The 14,794-nt window shown below is 54.7% G+C and overlaps 1 protein-coding gene across 2 annotated transcripts in view; it reads left to right on the forward strand.

Moving 5' to 3' along the window:
• Positions 1–1,396: 1,396 nt before the first annotated feature.
• The window catches only part of NEURL1B (neuralized E3 ubiquitin protein ligase 1B), a 40,559-nt gene continuing 27,161 nt past the window's right edge, over positions 1,397–14,794 (forward strand). For both annotated transcript variants that reach the window (XM_036848458.1, XM_036848460.1), the window contains exon 1: positions 1,397–1,578. In XM_036848458.1, coding sequence (XP_036704353.1) covers positions 1,548–1,578 — 31 coding nt within the window. In that variant the 5' untranslated portion in view covers positions 1,397–1,547. The remainder of the gene's footprint in view (positions 1,579–14,794) is intronic.

Genomic DNA, 14,794 nt, shown 5'->3' on the forward strand with positions numbered 1-14,794 from the left:
TGATAAATCAGGGTGTGGTGGGGAATAGAGAAGGCTTCCCAGAGGTGGAGGCTTTGAGCTGACCTTGAAGGACAAGAACCCTTTTGGGATGGGTCAGGCACTCGAGGCAGAAGGCACCAGAGAAGCTGAGCTGGGGTTGCGGGGGGGGGGGGGGGGCGTGGGCGCGGGCTTGTTCTTCCAGATACCCACCTTTCAATCACATATCTCCAGGCCAGCTTTGCCCCTTACTGGGAAATTTGGAGCACCTGTTTTCCACTTTCTGAGCCTCAATCTGCGTATCTGTGAAGTGGGGGTAATAACACATTTCATAAGGTCATAAAGGATACAAGAGCATGGAAAGTAAAGCTGGAAAAAAAAAACTGGTTTGGAATTGGGTCTTCTTGGGCAAGTCATTTCACTTCTTAAGCCTCAGTGTTCTGATCTGAAAAATGGAGCCCAATGAAGGCAGGGGTTAGCAGGCTTCATGCCCCACTGAGTGTGGTCTGGGTTCCTGCACAGGAAAGGTACTGAGATCTGTGGGGTGAATGAATGAATAAGGAATGCCTGTTACTCCCTCTGCCAGAGACACTGTCCCCAGCTCTTCCCATGCCGATTCTTTGCTGTGCATCAGATGGAGCTGACACGCCCCCAGATTCTCCCTGAGCCCCGCAGAGTCACCCCATCAGTCTTATCTTGTTTTATTTTCTTCCTGGCTTTGATCATTATATTATGTGATCTTAATTGCTTGCTATTTCTGTCTTCATCACTAGACTAGCATGGCTTGTCTGTATCTACAGTGCCCGGCACAGCCTGTGGCACATAGGATGTGCTCAATAAATATTTTAATGAATGAGCGAGTGAGTGAATTAATGAATATAGGTTCCCTTCCTCCCAACCTTTGGACACTGCCTAGGTTTCTCCTACTTGTAGGCACGAGATCCCACCCCAACCCATCACCCTGGTTGAACTGTTTTCAAGCCCTTTACAGTGTTCGAGGTGACCTTGTGCTTGTGTTTCCGTCCCGGACCTCCTCATCCCCCACCCCTACCCCCGCAGCTTCAACACCCCGCATAGAAGCTCCGCAGGGTGAGGTCTTGGCCCCCTGTGGCCCAGCGCCTGGCACACAGTAGGCCTTCTTAAAATGTTGCAATTAATGACAGAAAGGCCAGCAGGCTAACGAACCTGGCAACCAGAAGGCACCCAGCTGCCCAGCGCGCCTTCCTGCCCCGGGCGCGGGAGCCGCGAGGGCGGGAGGCTCGGCCGTTCCCCTCCCGCCTCCCGGTGCAAACTTTCAAAAGATGCTGCGGCCGCGGCCCCGCCCCTCTCCGCGTGGTTGGAGGCGGCGGGAGGCGGGGGCGGAGCCGGCAGGCCCCGGCCGGTGGCTCCGCCTCCTCCTCCCGCCGCTGCTTCCCTCACCGCACCCTCCCCAGCTGCAGCCCGCCGGCTCGCCAGTGCAGCCGCGATGCCCCGGAGCCCGAGCCCGACCCCGGCCCGGGTCCCCGGCCCACGGCGTATTTAGCCTCGTGCGTCCCGAGCGCGCCACCGCAACGCCGCGCCCCGACGCAGCTATGGGCAACACTGTGCACAGGACCCTGCCAGGTACGCCGGGGAGCCCCACCCGGGAGGCGGGCGCTGGGGTTCTTCTCTCCTTGGGGGACGCTCTGGGTGACTTCCGGAGAGCCACCCCACCTACCCTTGGAGCCCTCGGCGGGCGCGGCGGGCTGGAACCTCCGGTGCTTCCCGACTCCCGGCTCAGCGCGCGCGGAGCGGCTGAGCTTTGCGCTCTGGGAGGGCGGGTACCGCGTCCTGGTTACCTTGGGGACCCCGGTGCTCTTTCTCCCGGCTTTGGCCAGATGCGCGAAGGGGCTGTTGGGGCGATGCTGCGCGACCCCTTGCCTTTGTTCCAGCCCAAGGGCGCTGATGAAGGAGCCCGGGGCGCTCCGGGGGGGTGAATGGAATCAGGCTCCGCAGGGCTTCCGACGGCCAAAAGCCGCCCGTTGTGCCGAGACTGCAGCGGCTGAGAGTGGGGGGGTGCTCGCAAGGGTACCTCAGTTACCAGCCGCTCAGCGCCCCCGCGGTACATGCTGCCTTGGTTTGGCCACGTTCCCACGCGCACCCTGGCTGCGCCCCCCTCTGGTGTCGGCTCAGTTGGGAGCTCTCTAGCCCCTTGCAGTCGCCGCTGTCGAGCGCATCGCCCCCTAGTTAACACCGCCCCAGAATTTCCGGAGCCAGAGTAAGGGGATCCAGAGCTGGGAGGAGGTGGGGGTGTGAAGACAGAGGAGGCCTTGCTAGAAAATACCTGGTAATTGTGGGAATAAATCAGCGCTGCTCAAAGGCTTGGAGGCTCAGTGTCTGGCACCTTGCATACCCCAGCGCGGTATGCAAAGAAGCTTCACGGTAAAGGTGTGTATTCCAATTTTATAATGAAGAAATTGAGTTTCAGTGGAGGCGAAATGACACATGCAAGGCCATGTTGCTAGTGGGGAGGGGGTCTGGATTGGGACCCATGTCTGCCTGCCCACCCTCCTCCCTGCCAAGTCTTTAGAATAGATCTTTATTTTGCCTTAAGGCTGGGCATTTGTAGCATCCTTTAGGCAGAAGGTGAGAGACACATATGTGAGGTTTTAGGAGGAGAGGGAGGTATCACCTCCTCTATGCTCTAACAGTCCCATATAGCTCTCTCCTTCATAATTATATATCAAAAAATAATTATTTCTTCCCCTGGAAGGGATTGAAATGGATGGTGCTGAGCCCCACATTCCCAAGGCCCGCTTATAGGAGAGGAGCCCCTCCTTCTACTTTATAAGCCCCTGGGCAGCTTTCAGGCCACTGCACAAATCCTCTGAGAGGCGGAGTCACCAGCAGAGTGTCACCAGTTAATCAGTGGCAGAGGTGGGATTTGAATCCAGGTCCTCTTACCTGAGAGTGGCCACGCCTCCTATGGCCAGGGCTATTGACGGGATGGGGATGGGGATGGGGAGAACCCGCCACCCAGTCTGGAGGTGTCCAGCGATACTGGCAAATAGAGCAGCAGATGTCCTCCCAGCCACAAAGACATGAGCCCCTTTGTGGGATTTCTTAATTAAGAAATGTTTATGCTGTTCTAGTAGAAAAGCCATTCTGCCACCTGTGGGTCAGCCTTGGGGTAGATGAAGGGACAGAGGCACGCCAGGCGGGCTAAATATAGCTGGATATTTATGTACTCTCCATCCCACTCGGCCCTCTCTCTGTGGACAGGGCCACCCCGGGCTGGGAGCCTGGGGTTAAGGTCGGTTACTCATGGCAGTAGCTAATCGTGGAAAATTCAAACTCCACTGGTGCTGAAGCTTGCATTGAGTTTGAGGAAGGAGATGGAACTGGCATTCCTGTGCCACATCAGGCTGTAGGTGTCAAAACCACAAAGAACCATTTATTGTTTTCTGACCTGCCTGTAATTAGTTTCTCACACACATTGTGCCGTTTTTTGCACCTCTGTGCTCAGTACGTGATGCTCCCCACACCTGGAATATCCTTTCACTGTCTAGTCCATCTTTCAAAACCCAGGTCAGTTGTCACCTCCTCCAGGAAGCTTTCCCTGACCACCCACACCTTTGCTCTGCCACCTAAATACCTTCTTGTCTCTGCTTGTTCATCAGACCACTTTGCATTGTCATCACCCGTCTCTACGACTCGCCTTGGGGCTGCCTGAGGACAGAGCCCACGTCTTGATCGTCTTGTATCCCTGATTACCCAGCCCAGAGCCTGGTGCCTGGCAGGAGCCCAAAAACTGGTGGTGGAGCTCACATGTTGCCTGCATCTTAGGCTGAAAGAACACTTGGCTCAGTGTTGCCCTGTAGAAATCCTTGTGCTTTCGTTCTCAGGAAAAGGACACATGCGTGGGGTTCCTTCTACGGGACTTGAAATAGAGAGCTGGCATTTGCCGAGCACCTGGATTCCATGCCAGGCTTCCTGCATATGTGGCTTCATTTACATGCCAAGCATGCTTCTCCTTAAGGCTTCCGCACTTGCCGATCCCTCTGCCTGGAACATCCTTACCCCAGATCTCCACGTAGTTTCCCCCTGCTTCCTTCAGGTCTCTGCTCCACGCAGCTCCTGCCATGGCCCCTGCCCCCAGCGTCTCCCACTCCCTCTCCCCTGCTTTGTGTTTTTTCTTAGCATGGCTCACCATGTGCCACCCTGTACATGTAGTTAGCTCTTTATCGTCTGTCTCCCCAGGGAGGATTTTGCCTGTTTTATTCACTGTGGTATATTCAGCATCTGGAGCAGTGGCTGGGACATAGTAGATGTTCAGTAAATATTTGCTGAATGAATGAATTTAGTTCTTGCAACAGCCCTGCAAGGTAGGGATTATCATCTCCATTTTACAGATAAGGAAACCAAGTCTCAGAGAGGTAAAATGACTCATCCCATTTCACATGGGTCATCCGGTTGGCAGAACCAGGATTGAATCCAGGTTTATTTAGCTCCAAAGTCCTGCAGTCTTCCCCTGACATCCATGGTTCAGATACCATTTATTGGGTGCCCCAGAGTACACCTGGCATGCTATTGTATACAATAAGGAAATGCCCCCAAAAAGGAATGTCTTTTATGATCGATTGAGGGGAAGCCCCTTGGTGGCCCTCGCAAAGGGCATCAGCAATTCAGATCAATGCCCTGTAAACAAGTGTGCAGGGGTCAGCACGGGAATTCGCATTTGCTATGCTCTTACTGTGTGCGTTACCCATTCCCTTTCTAGTTGCAGTTCAGACCTGCAAAATAAGGTGCCATTCTCCTCCATTTTACAGATGAGGAGACTGAGGCACAGAGAGGTTGAGACACCTGCCCCAACTCACACAGTAAGGCAGTGGTAAAGCTGGGCTTAGCAGACCCAGGTCTGTCTTGTTCGTAATACTACATGGTCCTTTTTTCTGCGCTCCTTTAGCCTTAATCTGGGTTTTGCAAAGCAAAAAAAGAAAAGTGTAAACATGCGTGGGGTGGGGGGTAGAGGAGGGCACAATTCCAGCAGGGAGGGGGATGGGGAGGAGGAACTCTCCCCCTTCTCCCACCAGCACGTTTCAATCCCTTCCCTCCACACGCCTCTGGGGCTCACCCGTAGTTCTGGTTGGAGAAGAGGCTGAATTCAAACTGTTGGTTGGGTTTAATCATTAAGTCTGTCCATGCTTGACCAAGTCAACGGCCCTTTCTAGTGTTAGTTCAGTGAGTGGTATCCTGGAGCTCTGGAGTGAGGGAAGCGTGTTGACCCTGCTCTGTGCCAAGCCCTGAGTCAAGGGCTTTACCCACATTACCTATTCCAGATCCTCATAACAACGCTTTAGAGGGGCTATATTTATCCCCATCTTACAGGGAGGCAGATGGAGGCTTGGAGAGGTAAAGGACAAAGGCTCACCGGTATAAGGGGGAGGACCGATCTTCCTAACCTAGATGGTCAGTCTGCAAATGCTACGTCCAGACCAGAAGCACCTGCTCCTACTGGGCCACTCAGATGCCTTCCCTATAGAGCCTCTTTCTTTATTTGACCTGAATACGGAACCGTGTGGCTACTGGGCCTACATGGGTCAGATCTGCTGCCCTCTGGCAGTGGGCGGTAATGCTCCGAGGGCCCAGCAGCCACTCTTTTCCCTGGATCTGGACTGTCTCAGCTCTAGGGAGGACAGCAGCCTTTGTCACTCTCACAGCCATCACGGCGGCTGCACGGATGACCCAACCAGTGACATTCCCCTCTCTCTGCACCGCTCTTCCTCCTTTACCCAGTCACAACGTAAAGTTAGGTTGGGCTTGCCCGCCTTATCTGGCCCCAGCTGCCTCTCTCCCACCGGGTCATGAAGAATCACTTTTATAGTCTCCCCGTTGAGCAAGACCCCTGAGCCTGAGCCTGGGCCTCTCAAAGTGATAGTGGTTCGTCCAACAGCCCTGAAACCTACCAGGCTGTCAACACATGGTCAGGGGCCCTGACTCGTCAAGGTTCCTTGGTGATGGCCTACGAGGATGCTGGGGGCTGGGGTGGGCGTTGGGGGAAAGGGTGGAGCAGTCTTATCCATCAGTGGAAGTGAGGAAGAGGAATGGGTCTGTCCAATGTATAGGAAACATGGAGAAGTTGCCTGTGGAGAATCTGGAGCCAGAAGGAACTAGGGCCTCCCTCTGTTTTTACCCTCTTCCTGATCCCACCTCTTCTCCCTTCCCTCTCTCTCTCCCTAGGCAGGAAAGGGGGGTAGGGAAGGCTTCCTGGAGGAGGCGACATCTGAAGGAAAGTCCAACTGAATGTCTGCCTCCCCCATTCGAATGTCATCTTTTTCTGCCTGCCTTTAGGGTCTTCTGTAGCTCAGTTGCACCAAAGCCATCCTGATCTCCGCTTAAGTGCCGTGCGCCCAGGCTGGGTGACCCTGGGGTGTGCTCTGCTCTGCATTTTCCTGACTGTGCACCTTCGTTCACTTATCTGACATCTGTTGGGCACATGTCGTGTGCCAGCCCTGGGGTTCAGCCCTGAATGGGATGGACAGCCACAGGTGGGCCCCGTGGAGCTGGCCACTGGTGGGAGAGGGATAGAATGCTCTAGTAGAGCAGGTCACGTGACTGGTTATATCACTGCAGAGCATAAGGTGCTGCTACCCTGTGCCTCAAAGAAGGAGGGGCCGATGCCCCACACCCCGAACAAGGCCTGGCCTTGTTGTCTGTCTACTGTGGGTCGTGCACGACCACCTTTTGAAAAAAATCTAAATGACATAGAATAAGATAAAAAATAAAATATCGAGTGCATTCACGTAGGAAGAGTATTTTTGCCTCAGAAACTTTGGCTTCAGTTGTGCATGTGTGCGTGCACCTGTGCGTGTTGCGTGTCACAACGTCAAATGCATTTCTCTCCGTGGGTCACAGTGGTTAAGGGCTATGGTGAGCCCACTCACTGGTCTACAGCAGCAGGAGGTCTGGTGTCCGGGTCTCGACATGCGTCTTGGAGTCAGGCTACCTGGGTTCAAATCTCAGCGCGGCCATTTCCCAGGGGAGTGATGTTGGGCAAGGACTCCCCTCTCTGTGCCTCGGTTTCCTCCCTGCAAATGGGGAGGATGCGTAGCTCCCTCGCAGTTGGTGGGAGTGAACATTAAACGGAACAGAGCAGGCGGAGGCTTTAGCACAATGCCCAGGGCAGTCGCTGTCATGGTTATTGTTGCCACCATGGACAGGAGAGGCCTCAGGCCTGCCCCTGGGGTTGCTAGACGGGGCTGGCTGACAAGTGCCCTTCACTTCCTGCCTTGAAAGCTCTGCCCCAGGTGACCACGAGCCCCGAGCTGAGGGGCTGGATTGGGAGGCATCCCTTTCATAGCACTGACAGCAGTTCCCAAGGGTTCCTTGAGCCCTGTCCAAGACATCTCATTTCTGAGGAGAAGAATCTGCCTGGCAGGTTGCATTTTGCAGTTTGCATTGGCTCACCAAACTTCCAGGTCTAGTGGGAGAGACTAACAGGGACAGGGCAGTTTGGTAAGTGGGGGAGGGGAAGCCCAGGGGCCTGTGAGAGCCTAGAGGAGGATGCAGGGAAGGCTTCCTGGAGGAGGTGCTGTCCAGCTGAGACCAGAAAGCAGAGAAGTTAGCCACAAGGGAATGGGAAAGGCTGTTCAAGGCAGAGGGTTAGATGTGCAAAGGTCTGAGGGGAGGGAGAACGGCCATGTGAAGGGGGAGCTGCAGAGTTCGGGGGTCCCAGTGCAAGTGGGGGTGGCAATATGAGGTCAGAGCGGTGGGTAGAAGTCAGGTCAGAGGAAGAGGGGTTTCTTGCAGGCCGGCCTGCAGTCAGAAGACTTAGCTTTCTCAGATGCCACACTCCCCGCCAGGATGATGTGCTGTGTTTGCTGGTCTGGGCCGCAAAGGCTGCTCAGAACAGGCTGTTTAATCTTCCCCATGGGCAAGAAGAGTCAGCTCTGTCCTCTTTTGGACCAAAGGGCTTTCTGTACTTGGTGGTGCTCTATGAGGGCTTAAAATAGAAGCCCAGAAGCCAGGTGTGTGGTGAGAGCTTAAAGCAGAGAGGGAAGAGGAAGGGGCCCAGCGTGCGGTAGGTTGTGAGCGCCCCCCTGGGGGGTGTAGCCGAGTGGTCAGAGCTGCAGCATGCCCGCCCCATGCCAGGCCCTTTTTCTGTTTCATCCCCTTTAAACCATCAGGACGAGCCTTCCAGAAGTAGTCTCCCACTTCACAGATGAGGAAACTGAGCTCAGAAGGGTCATGAGACCTGCCTTGGGTCGGGCAGCTAGGAAGTGGCAGAACAGAATTTGATCCCAAGCCTACCTGACCCCAAAGCCCCTTCCCCCATCACTATGGGGCGCTGCCCACTGGGGCTTCTTGGGGCTGCTGCCCCTTGGCCTCATCCTGAGCTCCTGAGCCCCCCCTCCCCACAAGCTGTCCTTCCTGCAGGCACACCTTCTTACCTTCTTTGTCCTGGGAAGGTGAATCGCCTCTGTCCCCAGCAGCCAGAATGAAGCTGCCCATAGAAAAGGTCCATCCACCAACCCCGCTCACCTCACCCCAGGCCTGGAGACTCTAACTAAAAAGGTGGAGGTGGCCTCTGGGAATCCTGCCCTGGAGGAGAAGGGGTGAACGGGAGCTCTGCACCCCTTCCTCCTGCCTGACTAGGGCTCAGGCTCCTGATGTGTCTGCCTGGTAAAAGCTGGCCCATGCTCGGCCATCCCCACCCCCCATTGGCAGGTGTCACCATGCACCCACATCCTTTCCCCTGAGCCCGGCTGCTACCCAGAGCTCCAGGCAGCCCCTACCAGTCGGTGAGCAAGGGCCTGGGGCCAGGGTGAGCGCCCTTTGTCGCCCTGCAGCCAGGCTTTCCTGCAGGCCAGGAGCATCCTGTCTCCCTGGTGTGCTGTCATTATTAACAGAGTTGGTAATGGCACAGGCTGGGGGCCTCCATCCCTGGGTCTGAGTCTTGGCTCTGCCCCTTATTATCCAGACGAACAACTTGACCTCTCTAAGCTTTGATTCCCTTTTCTGCAGAAAGGAGATAATGATGTTACGTCTCAGGCCTGCAAAGCTTCTGACAGATAGTGAGTGTTCACAGGGGGCACCTGTTATGATTATGTATTCACTAGACAAACAAGCCCCTGCTCCCTGCTGGGCCTGGTACTCCCAAGGGAGACAGACACAAAAGAATAATAATAACCACTAGCTTGTATCACTCAGCCAGGCTGTGCCAGACACTGTTCTCAGCAGGTACCTGCATTTAGCCCTCAGGACAAGCCCTGTGAGAGAGCTACTATTTTTAGTCCCATATAACTATTGAGAGAACAGAGAGGGAAAGTAGCTTGCCTAAGGGCACACAGCTTGGGTATTCCAACATGATTCCCACTAGAAGGAAGCAATGTTGAGGTGGGATGGATGACTGCCAGGTCGAGACAGGGGGTCAGGTGGGGGGCATTTCACATTTGCCCTGGAAGCCTTCATAGTATTGAGCAGAAACTTGTGAGCATTTAGATTTGTCTGGCAGATTTCTTTTCAGTTGCTGACCTACTTCTGAGGTTGTTTATCTCACATCCCACCTTTAGGCATGGCAGGGTGGGGCCACTCTCCCGGTAGCTTATGGGGACCCCAGCTGATATTCCCAAAGTCTGATGTGTAGCTCTCCAACCCCCTTTCAAGGCAGGCCAGGGGACGACTGATGTCCTGGGAGTTTTCTCGAGAGCAAAGCAAGGGCCATGTCAGCCCCAGAGGGGCAAAGGATCCCCAGCAACATAGCCTGGGGACCCCTGGAACCTGAGAGCTGCCTGCAGATCCATGAGGCAGGGGAGCAGACTTGATAGGGAAGGGTACTGTGGACTAAACACAGACATGACCAGACGTGTGTGGACATCACATGAGATTTCAGCTCAGTCAAAGGAAGAACTTTCTAACTGTGGAAGCTATCTGGAAGTGGAATGAGGGCAGTGGGGGAGAAAGTACCCTTTGCCAGAGTGGCATTGGTGTTTAGCCCAATTGGGACTTGACATGGACATTGTAGAGGCAACTAGAGCATCAGATGGATCCGGGATGAATTGTCCATTAAGGTGTCTTTTGACCCCGGGGTCTTATAGGAAGTGCTAGCCAGTGCTCATCTGCTGAACGCATGGAGGGCCCTTCCTAATCTCTGACTTTTCTAATCCCCCTGCCAGTTCTGCATGTTGGGAGGCTTTAGCCCCATTTTATAGATCAGGAAACTGAGGCACAGAAAGATGAAGCCACCTGCCCCCTTCTGGGTCTGTTTCCTCCCCTGTGACCTCCCAGCCTCAGCACTTTTCCACACTTAACAGCAGGTACTTCTGAGCAGCAGCCATTCTTGGATATCAGTGCCAGCTCGCTCTCATCCCTTCCCCTTCATTCTCCTTATTACCAGGACTCAGGGCAGCTCAGAGCTGGCCTCTTGTCTCACCTCTGGGCAGAGGGGAGAGAGTTCTTTAATGAGTAAACCATCTGGGGATATGGGTGGGGTGGTGGTGTCTGGGGCAGTACTGGCAGTCGGCACAAGGTCCACAGCTATTAAACAAGTGTGTTCTGTTTACATCCTCAACATTACACATTGTTTACATCATAATTATATCCCTCAGGCGCGTGTTTTCTTTCCTTTTCCCCAAGGAGATGCCCACCCATCGCATAAATTCAGAGAATGCTCAGAATCACCATGTCCCACCTCCCATTTGGCAGATCAGGACACTGAGGACAAGAGCCTTGCCAAGGGTCACACAGAGATTACAGATGGGGTCTTTGGCTGGAATCCCAAGAGAGATGGTGGAAAGAGCACTGGTTCTGGAGGTAGTCTCATGTTCAAACCTCAGTTCTTCTGTATGTAAGCCAAGTGACCCTGGGCAAGTCACTTCCCCTCTCTGAACCTTCATGTCCCATCTTTAGGATGGGGAGAATGATGGTGACCCCCTCATGGGATTGTGATGAGGAATAAATAGGAGACTCCATGAGAAGTCTGAGCCAACATAAGATGGGGACTCTGTAAATGGGCATGTCTCACCCTCTTTGCCCGAGGTGACTTTGGATTCCTTGAAGGCAAGGAATCTGTGCTCCTGAAATTGATGAAGAGGAGAGGAGCAATAGGACCAAATAGTCCCCCCTCCATCCCCCTGCTATAATCTGCCACCGCTTTCCTTTTTAAGATGCTGCTTGTTGTTCATCCCAAGTTCTGCCAACCTGTGGCCTTTGAGTTGCTCAAAACAGTCTGATTGATGACATCCACCACCACACCTGCCCCTCTCTGAGACCAAGCCAGGGCCTCACTCCACCTCTGTCCCAGAAGGTGGCTTACGCCTCTTGTACATAGCCTACTTTTTCCTTGTAGGTCAGGGGGTAAGCGAGAGACCTTGGGAGGAATGAGGCATAAAACAGGAAGGATGCAACCTTCAGGGTCAGACAGGACCAGATTCAAAAACAGGCACTAGCCTCACAGGCTGGGTGGTCTCTGGCCAGGACGTCCGCCTCTCTGGGCCCCAGTTTCTTCACTTGGAAGCCACCTGGCAGGGTGTGGCCATGAGTGAATGGGCCATGTGGTGAGCCCCTGGCACACACTGGGAGTGCCACAGAGGTGGGCTCCCACCCCTCGGGGCCAGCAAACACCACCCAGCCATGGGGTTTGTGAAGAGCATTTCCTCAGCTCCAGAGGCGAGAACAGTTGGTGTTCTAGGAGAGTTTCCAGCGGCTTTTGAGCCTGAAAAGCAGGGCTAGTGGACCTATTGTTTCAAAGGTGGGACAGGGACCCTGCAGGTGCCCATCTAGGGCTGAGGATAGTGAACAGCCAGGCTTCTGGGCACCACCCAGGCTGGGGGAGTGGCTGCCATCAGGGCAAAGAGAAGGAGAGAGCTGGCCCATCAGCTGCATTAGCAGGCAGCTGCCAGAAGCTGCCTGGAGGAGAAGCCAAGGGACAAGACTGTGCCAGCGGTTGGAAGCTACGTTTGAAACCTGGACTGGTTTTCCCGCTCCTGCTGTGCCGGATCATTTTGATAGGCAGGGAAGAAAGGAACGGGCAGTTTCTATGGGACGACCCAGGACTTGAATCTCATTTTTCAGAGAGATGGATCCTCAGAGGCTCTTTCCCTTCTCCAAACCCTTCAGTGGCCCCCGGATCTTTCTTGAGGACCTTAACCTCCTCTGCTAGGCCTTTAAGACCCTTTGTGATGTAGCTCCTGACTCCCTCTCCACCCTCCCCTTTCCCTTCTACACTCTATTCCCTGCAGTTCCCCAAGTGCGCTCAGCCTGTTCTCACCTCCAGGCCCTTTGCCTGTGCTGTTCCCTCTGCCCGAAACACAGTTCCCCATCCTTTATCATGCCCCACCCCCAGCCACTTCTTCCTCAGACTGCAGAGTGGCCCCTCTGAGAAGCGTCCCCATGGCCCCAGCCCTCCGTGCTGACCACTCTGTGCAGTCCTGGTGTCTGTGTCCATCCCCCCTGCTGGTCTCTCAGCTCTGGGGTCAGGGACTGTGTGTGACTCGTCAGCGCGTGCGTCCCTGCAGCCAGCGCGGCCCTGGCATGGAGCAGACGCTCCTTAAATGTCAGATGAAGGAGGAAGTGATGTACTTGAAAAAGAATGAGGGCACGTTTCCCCCCACCCTCTGCAGCAGTGGGGTCCTAACCCTGGGAGCCGGCGCTTCTGAAGTTGGAGCTTCCTGGGTCCCTTTATCAAGAAGAGACCTCGACCGAGGGGCCCAGCAGAGGGTCGGAGCCGGCTTGGGAATCCCAACTCTGCTGAACACGCTTGGAGGGGGCGTCGGGATGACCTCACCCCCCGGGAACTCAGTGCATCTGAGCCCACTTGAGCCAAGAGGGCTGCCACTTAGACCTGGAAGGAGAGGGCTTTTCTCCCAACGAGCAGTGTCGTGTGACCTCCGGCCTCCCTCCTGGGCCTCCTTGCAGCTGTTGACAGGAGTGTTGTGCCTTTCCGGCTGCACTGCGCTGACCGGGTTCTGTTTGCAGAGAATAGGAGCGGGGAGGAGGCGGGTGGTGGTTTCCAAGTGTGGGCTGGCCCCTTTCCACCCTGGGTGCTGGCCGACCAGGCCTCTGAAACAGAGAACAAAGTCCCGTTAGGCTGGCGTCTGTCTGCTGGGTGCATGTCACTGCCCTTTTTGGCAGAGGTGAAGGAGGCTTGGTTATTTTTTTCTAATCCACTTTCAAACCTACCAATAGAAAAGTTGCTTTCTGTTGCCAGAGGAGACTGATATCCCTGCCCTGCTTTGGGTGACGGGATGCCTTGCCAAATACCAGCCTTGCCTTTTCCTCTCTAAAGCCCGCGCGCGCGCGCGCACGCACACACGTGCACCCTGTTGCTTCCTACCTCTGTCACTTGAACCAGAGACTTGTTACTGAAGGTCCACAGTCTGAGGTTGGATGTTGTGCGGGTTCAGAAAGCCCCTGAAGTTGTACATCAAATTGTGTGAGTGGAGTGTGGGTGTGTTTCGGTGGGAGAGGGGCCGGTACAGCTGTCATCGCGCTTAGCAAGGCACACGACCCCCGCCCCCAAAGGCCACAGGCGGCCGCCTTGGAGAGGGGGCAGGGATGGGAGGAAGGGCCAGAGCCTGGCCCTCTCCTGCCACTGCCCAGCTTTGCTGCCTTGGTTTCCTCCTCTGGAAAATGAAGGTGGTAAAACCTACCCTGCAGGGTTGTAAGAATGTAAACTCAATACACAAAGGCCCATGCCGGCACATAACGAAGGCTCAGTAAAAGGCTAGTTAAATCCTCTGGTGAGAGGGAGGGGGCAGAATAGACTGTCCTCGCAGTTGGCAATTGCCTTTCCCGGTGGAGCGGAATCTGCTGAAAATTTCAGCCAGAATGCCATCTGCTGAATGCCAGCAAGCTGGAGGCCGTCATCTCGGCAGCCAGAGAAGCTGGAGCTGTTGCTTCCTGCCACCCTCCTGGCAGTAAATGCCATTTCCTTGGGCTCTTTTTAGATCAAAGGAAAGGCTGGGTTGGGGCGATGAGCGGGCATCATTCAGGGGTGGCACAGTGCACATTTGGGACGCTGCTGGGATGGCTTAAAAATAGGCCTCTGTCCTTGGACACCCAGGGAAAGTGACCCTGGGGTTTTCAAGAGGCCTTTCCTGGCCAAGGTTACCAACCCTCCCTGGGAGAAACGTTGCAGGATATATTCCCCTGACCCTACAAGTAGCCATCTTCGACCCAGGAGTAAACCTTTTCTCGGCAAAGAAACTAAATAAGGTAACTAAAGGGGGTGGGGGGGGAAACCCAGTGTTAAGTGAACACCTACTACGTGCCACACACCGAGTCTGACCAGCTGGCCTCATTCGTCCTCACAGCAATCGTGAAGGGTGGAGATGACTCTTACCAGTTTCCTAGGTCTGGTTGGGGGGCGGGGCAGAGAAGTTAAGCACGTACCTCAAGATCACACAGCTACGAAACGACAAAACCAGAATTTAAACCCCCATCTGTCTGACTCCAAGCCTGTGCTCTTTTTAACCGCCTCTCACATTGAGATTTAGAAAATAAAAGTGTGGGAGAGATGGAGTGAGGGGCTTACCCAGGGCTTGGACCTGATGTTCCCTGCAGGGGAGGGAATGAACGTTTAGTGCACATCCATCGTGTGCTGGGACTCCTGCTGGGAGCTTTCTGTGCTCTCATTGCCCCTCCCAGTAGCCTGAGACGAGGCTCTGCATTCACACACTATTCACAGATGGTGACTTGTCCAAAGGCCCCTCAGACAAATTAGCTGCAAAGCACGGGCTCGAACCCAGAGCTCGTGAGGGCCGTTCTAAAGCACTGATGTGAGTAAACCACACAGCAGCAGCCTGCGGAGTGGTTCTGATGTCCCCTTGCCTTCCCGAAGGACTAGCCCAAGGCTGGCAGT

This window comes from Balaenoptera musculus, chromosome 3 (genome assembly GCF_009873245.2).
Source record: "Balaenoptera musculus isolate JJ_BM4_2016_0621 chromosome 3, mBalMus1.pri.v3, whole genome shotgun sequence".
Taxonomy (NCBI): Eukaryota; Metazoa; Chordata; class Mammalia; order Artiodactyla; family Balaenopteridae; genus Balaenoptera; species Balaenoptera musculus.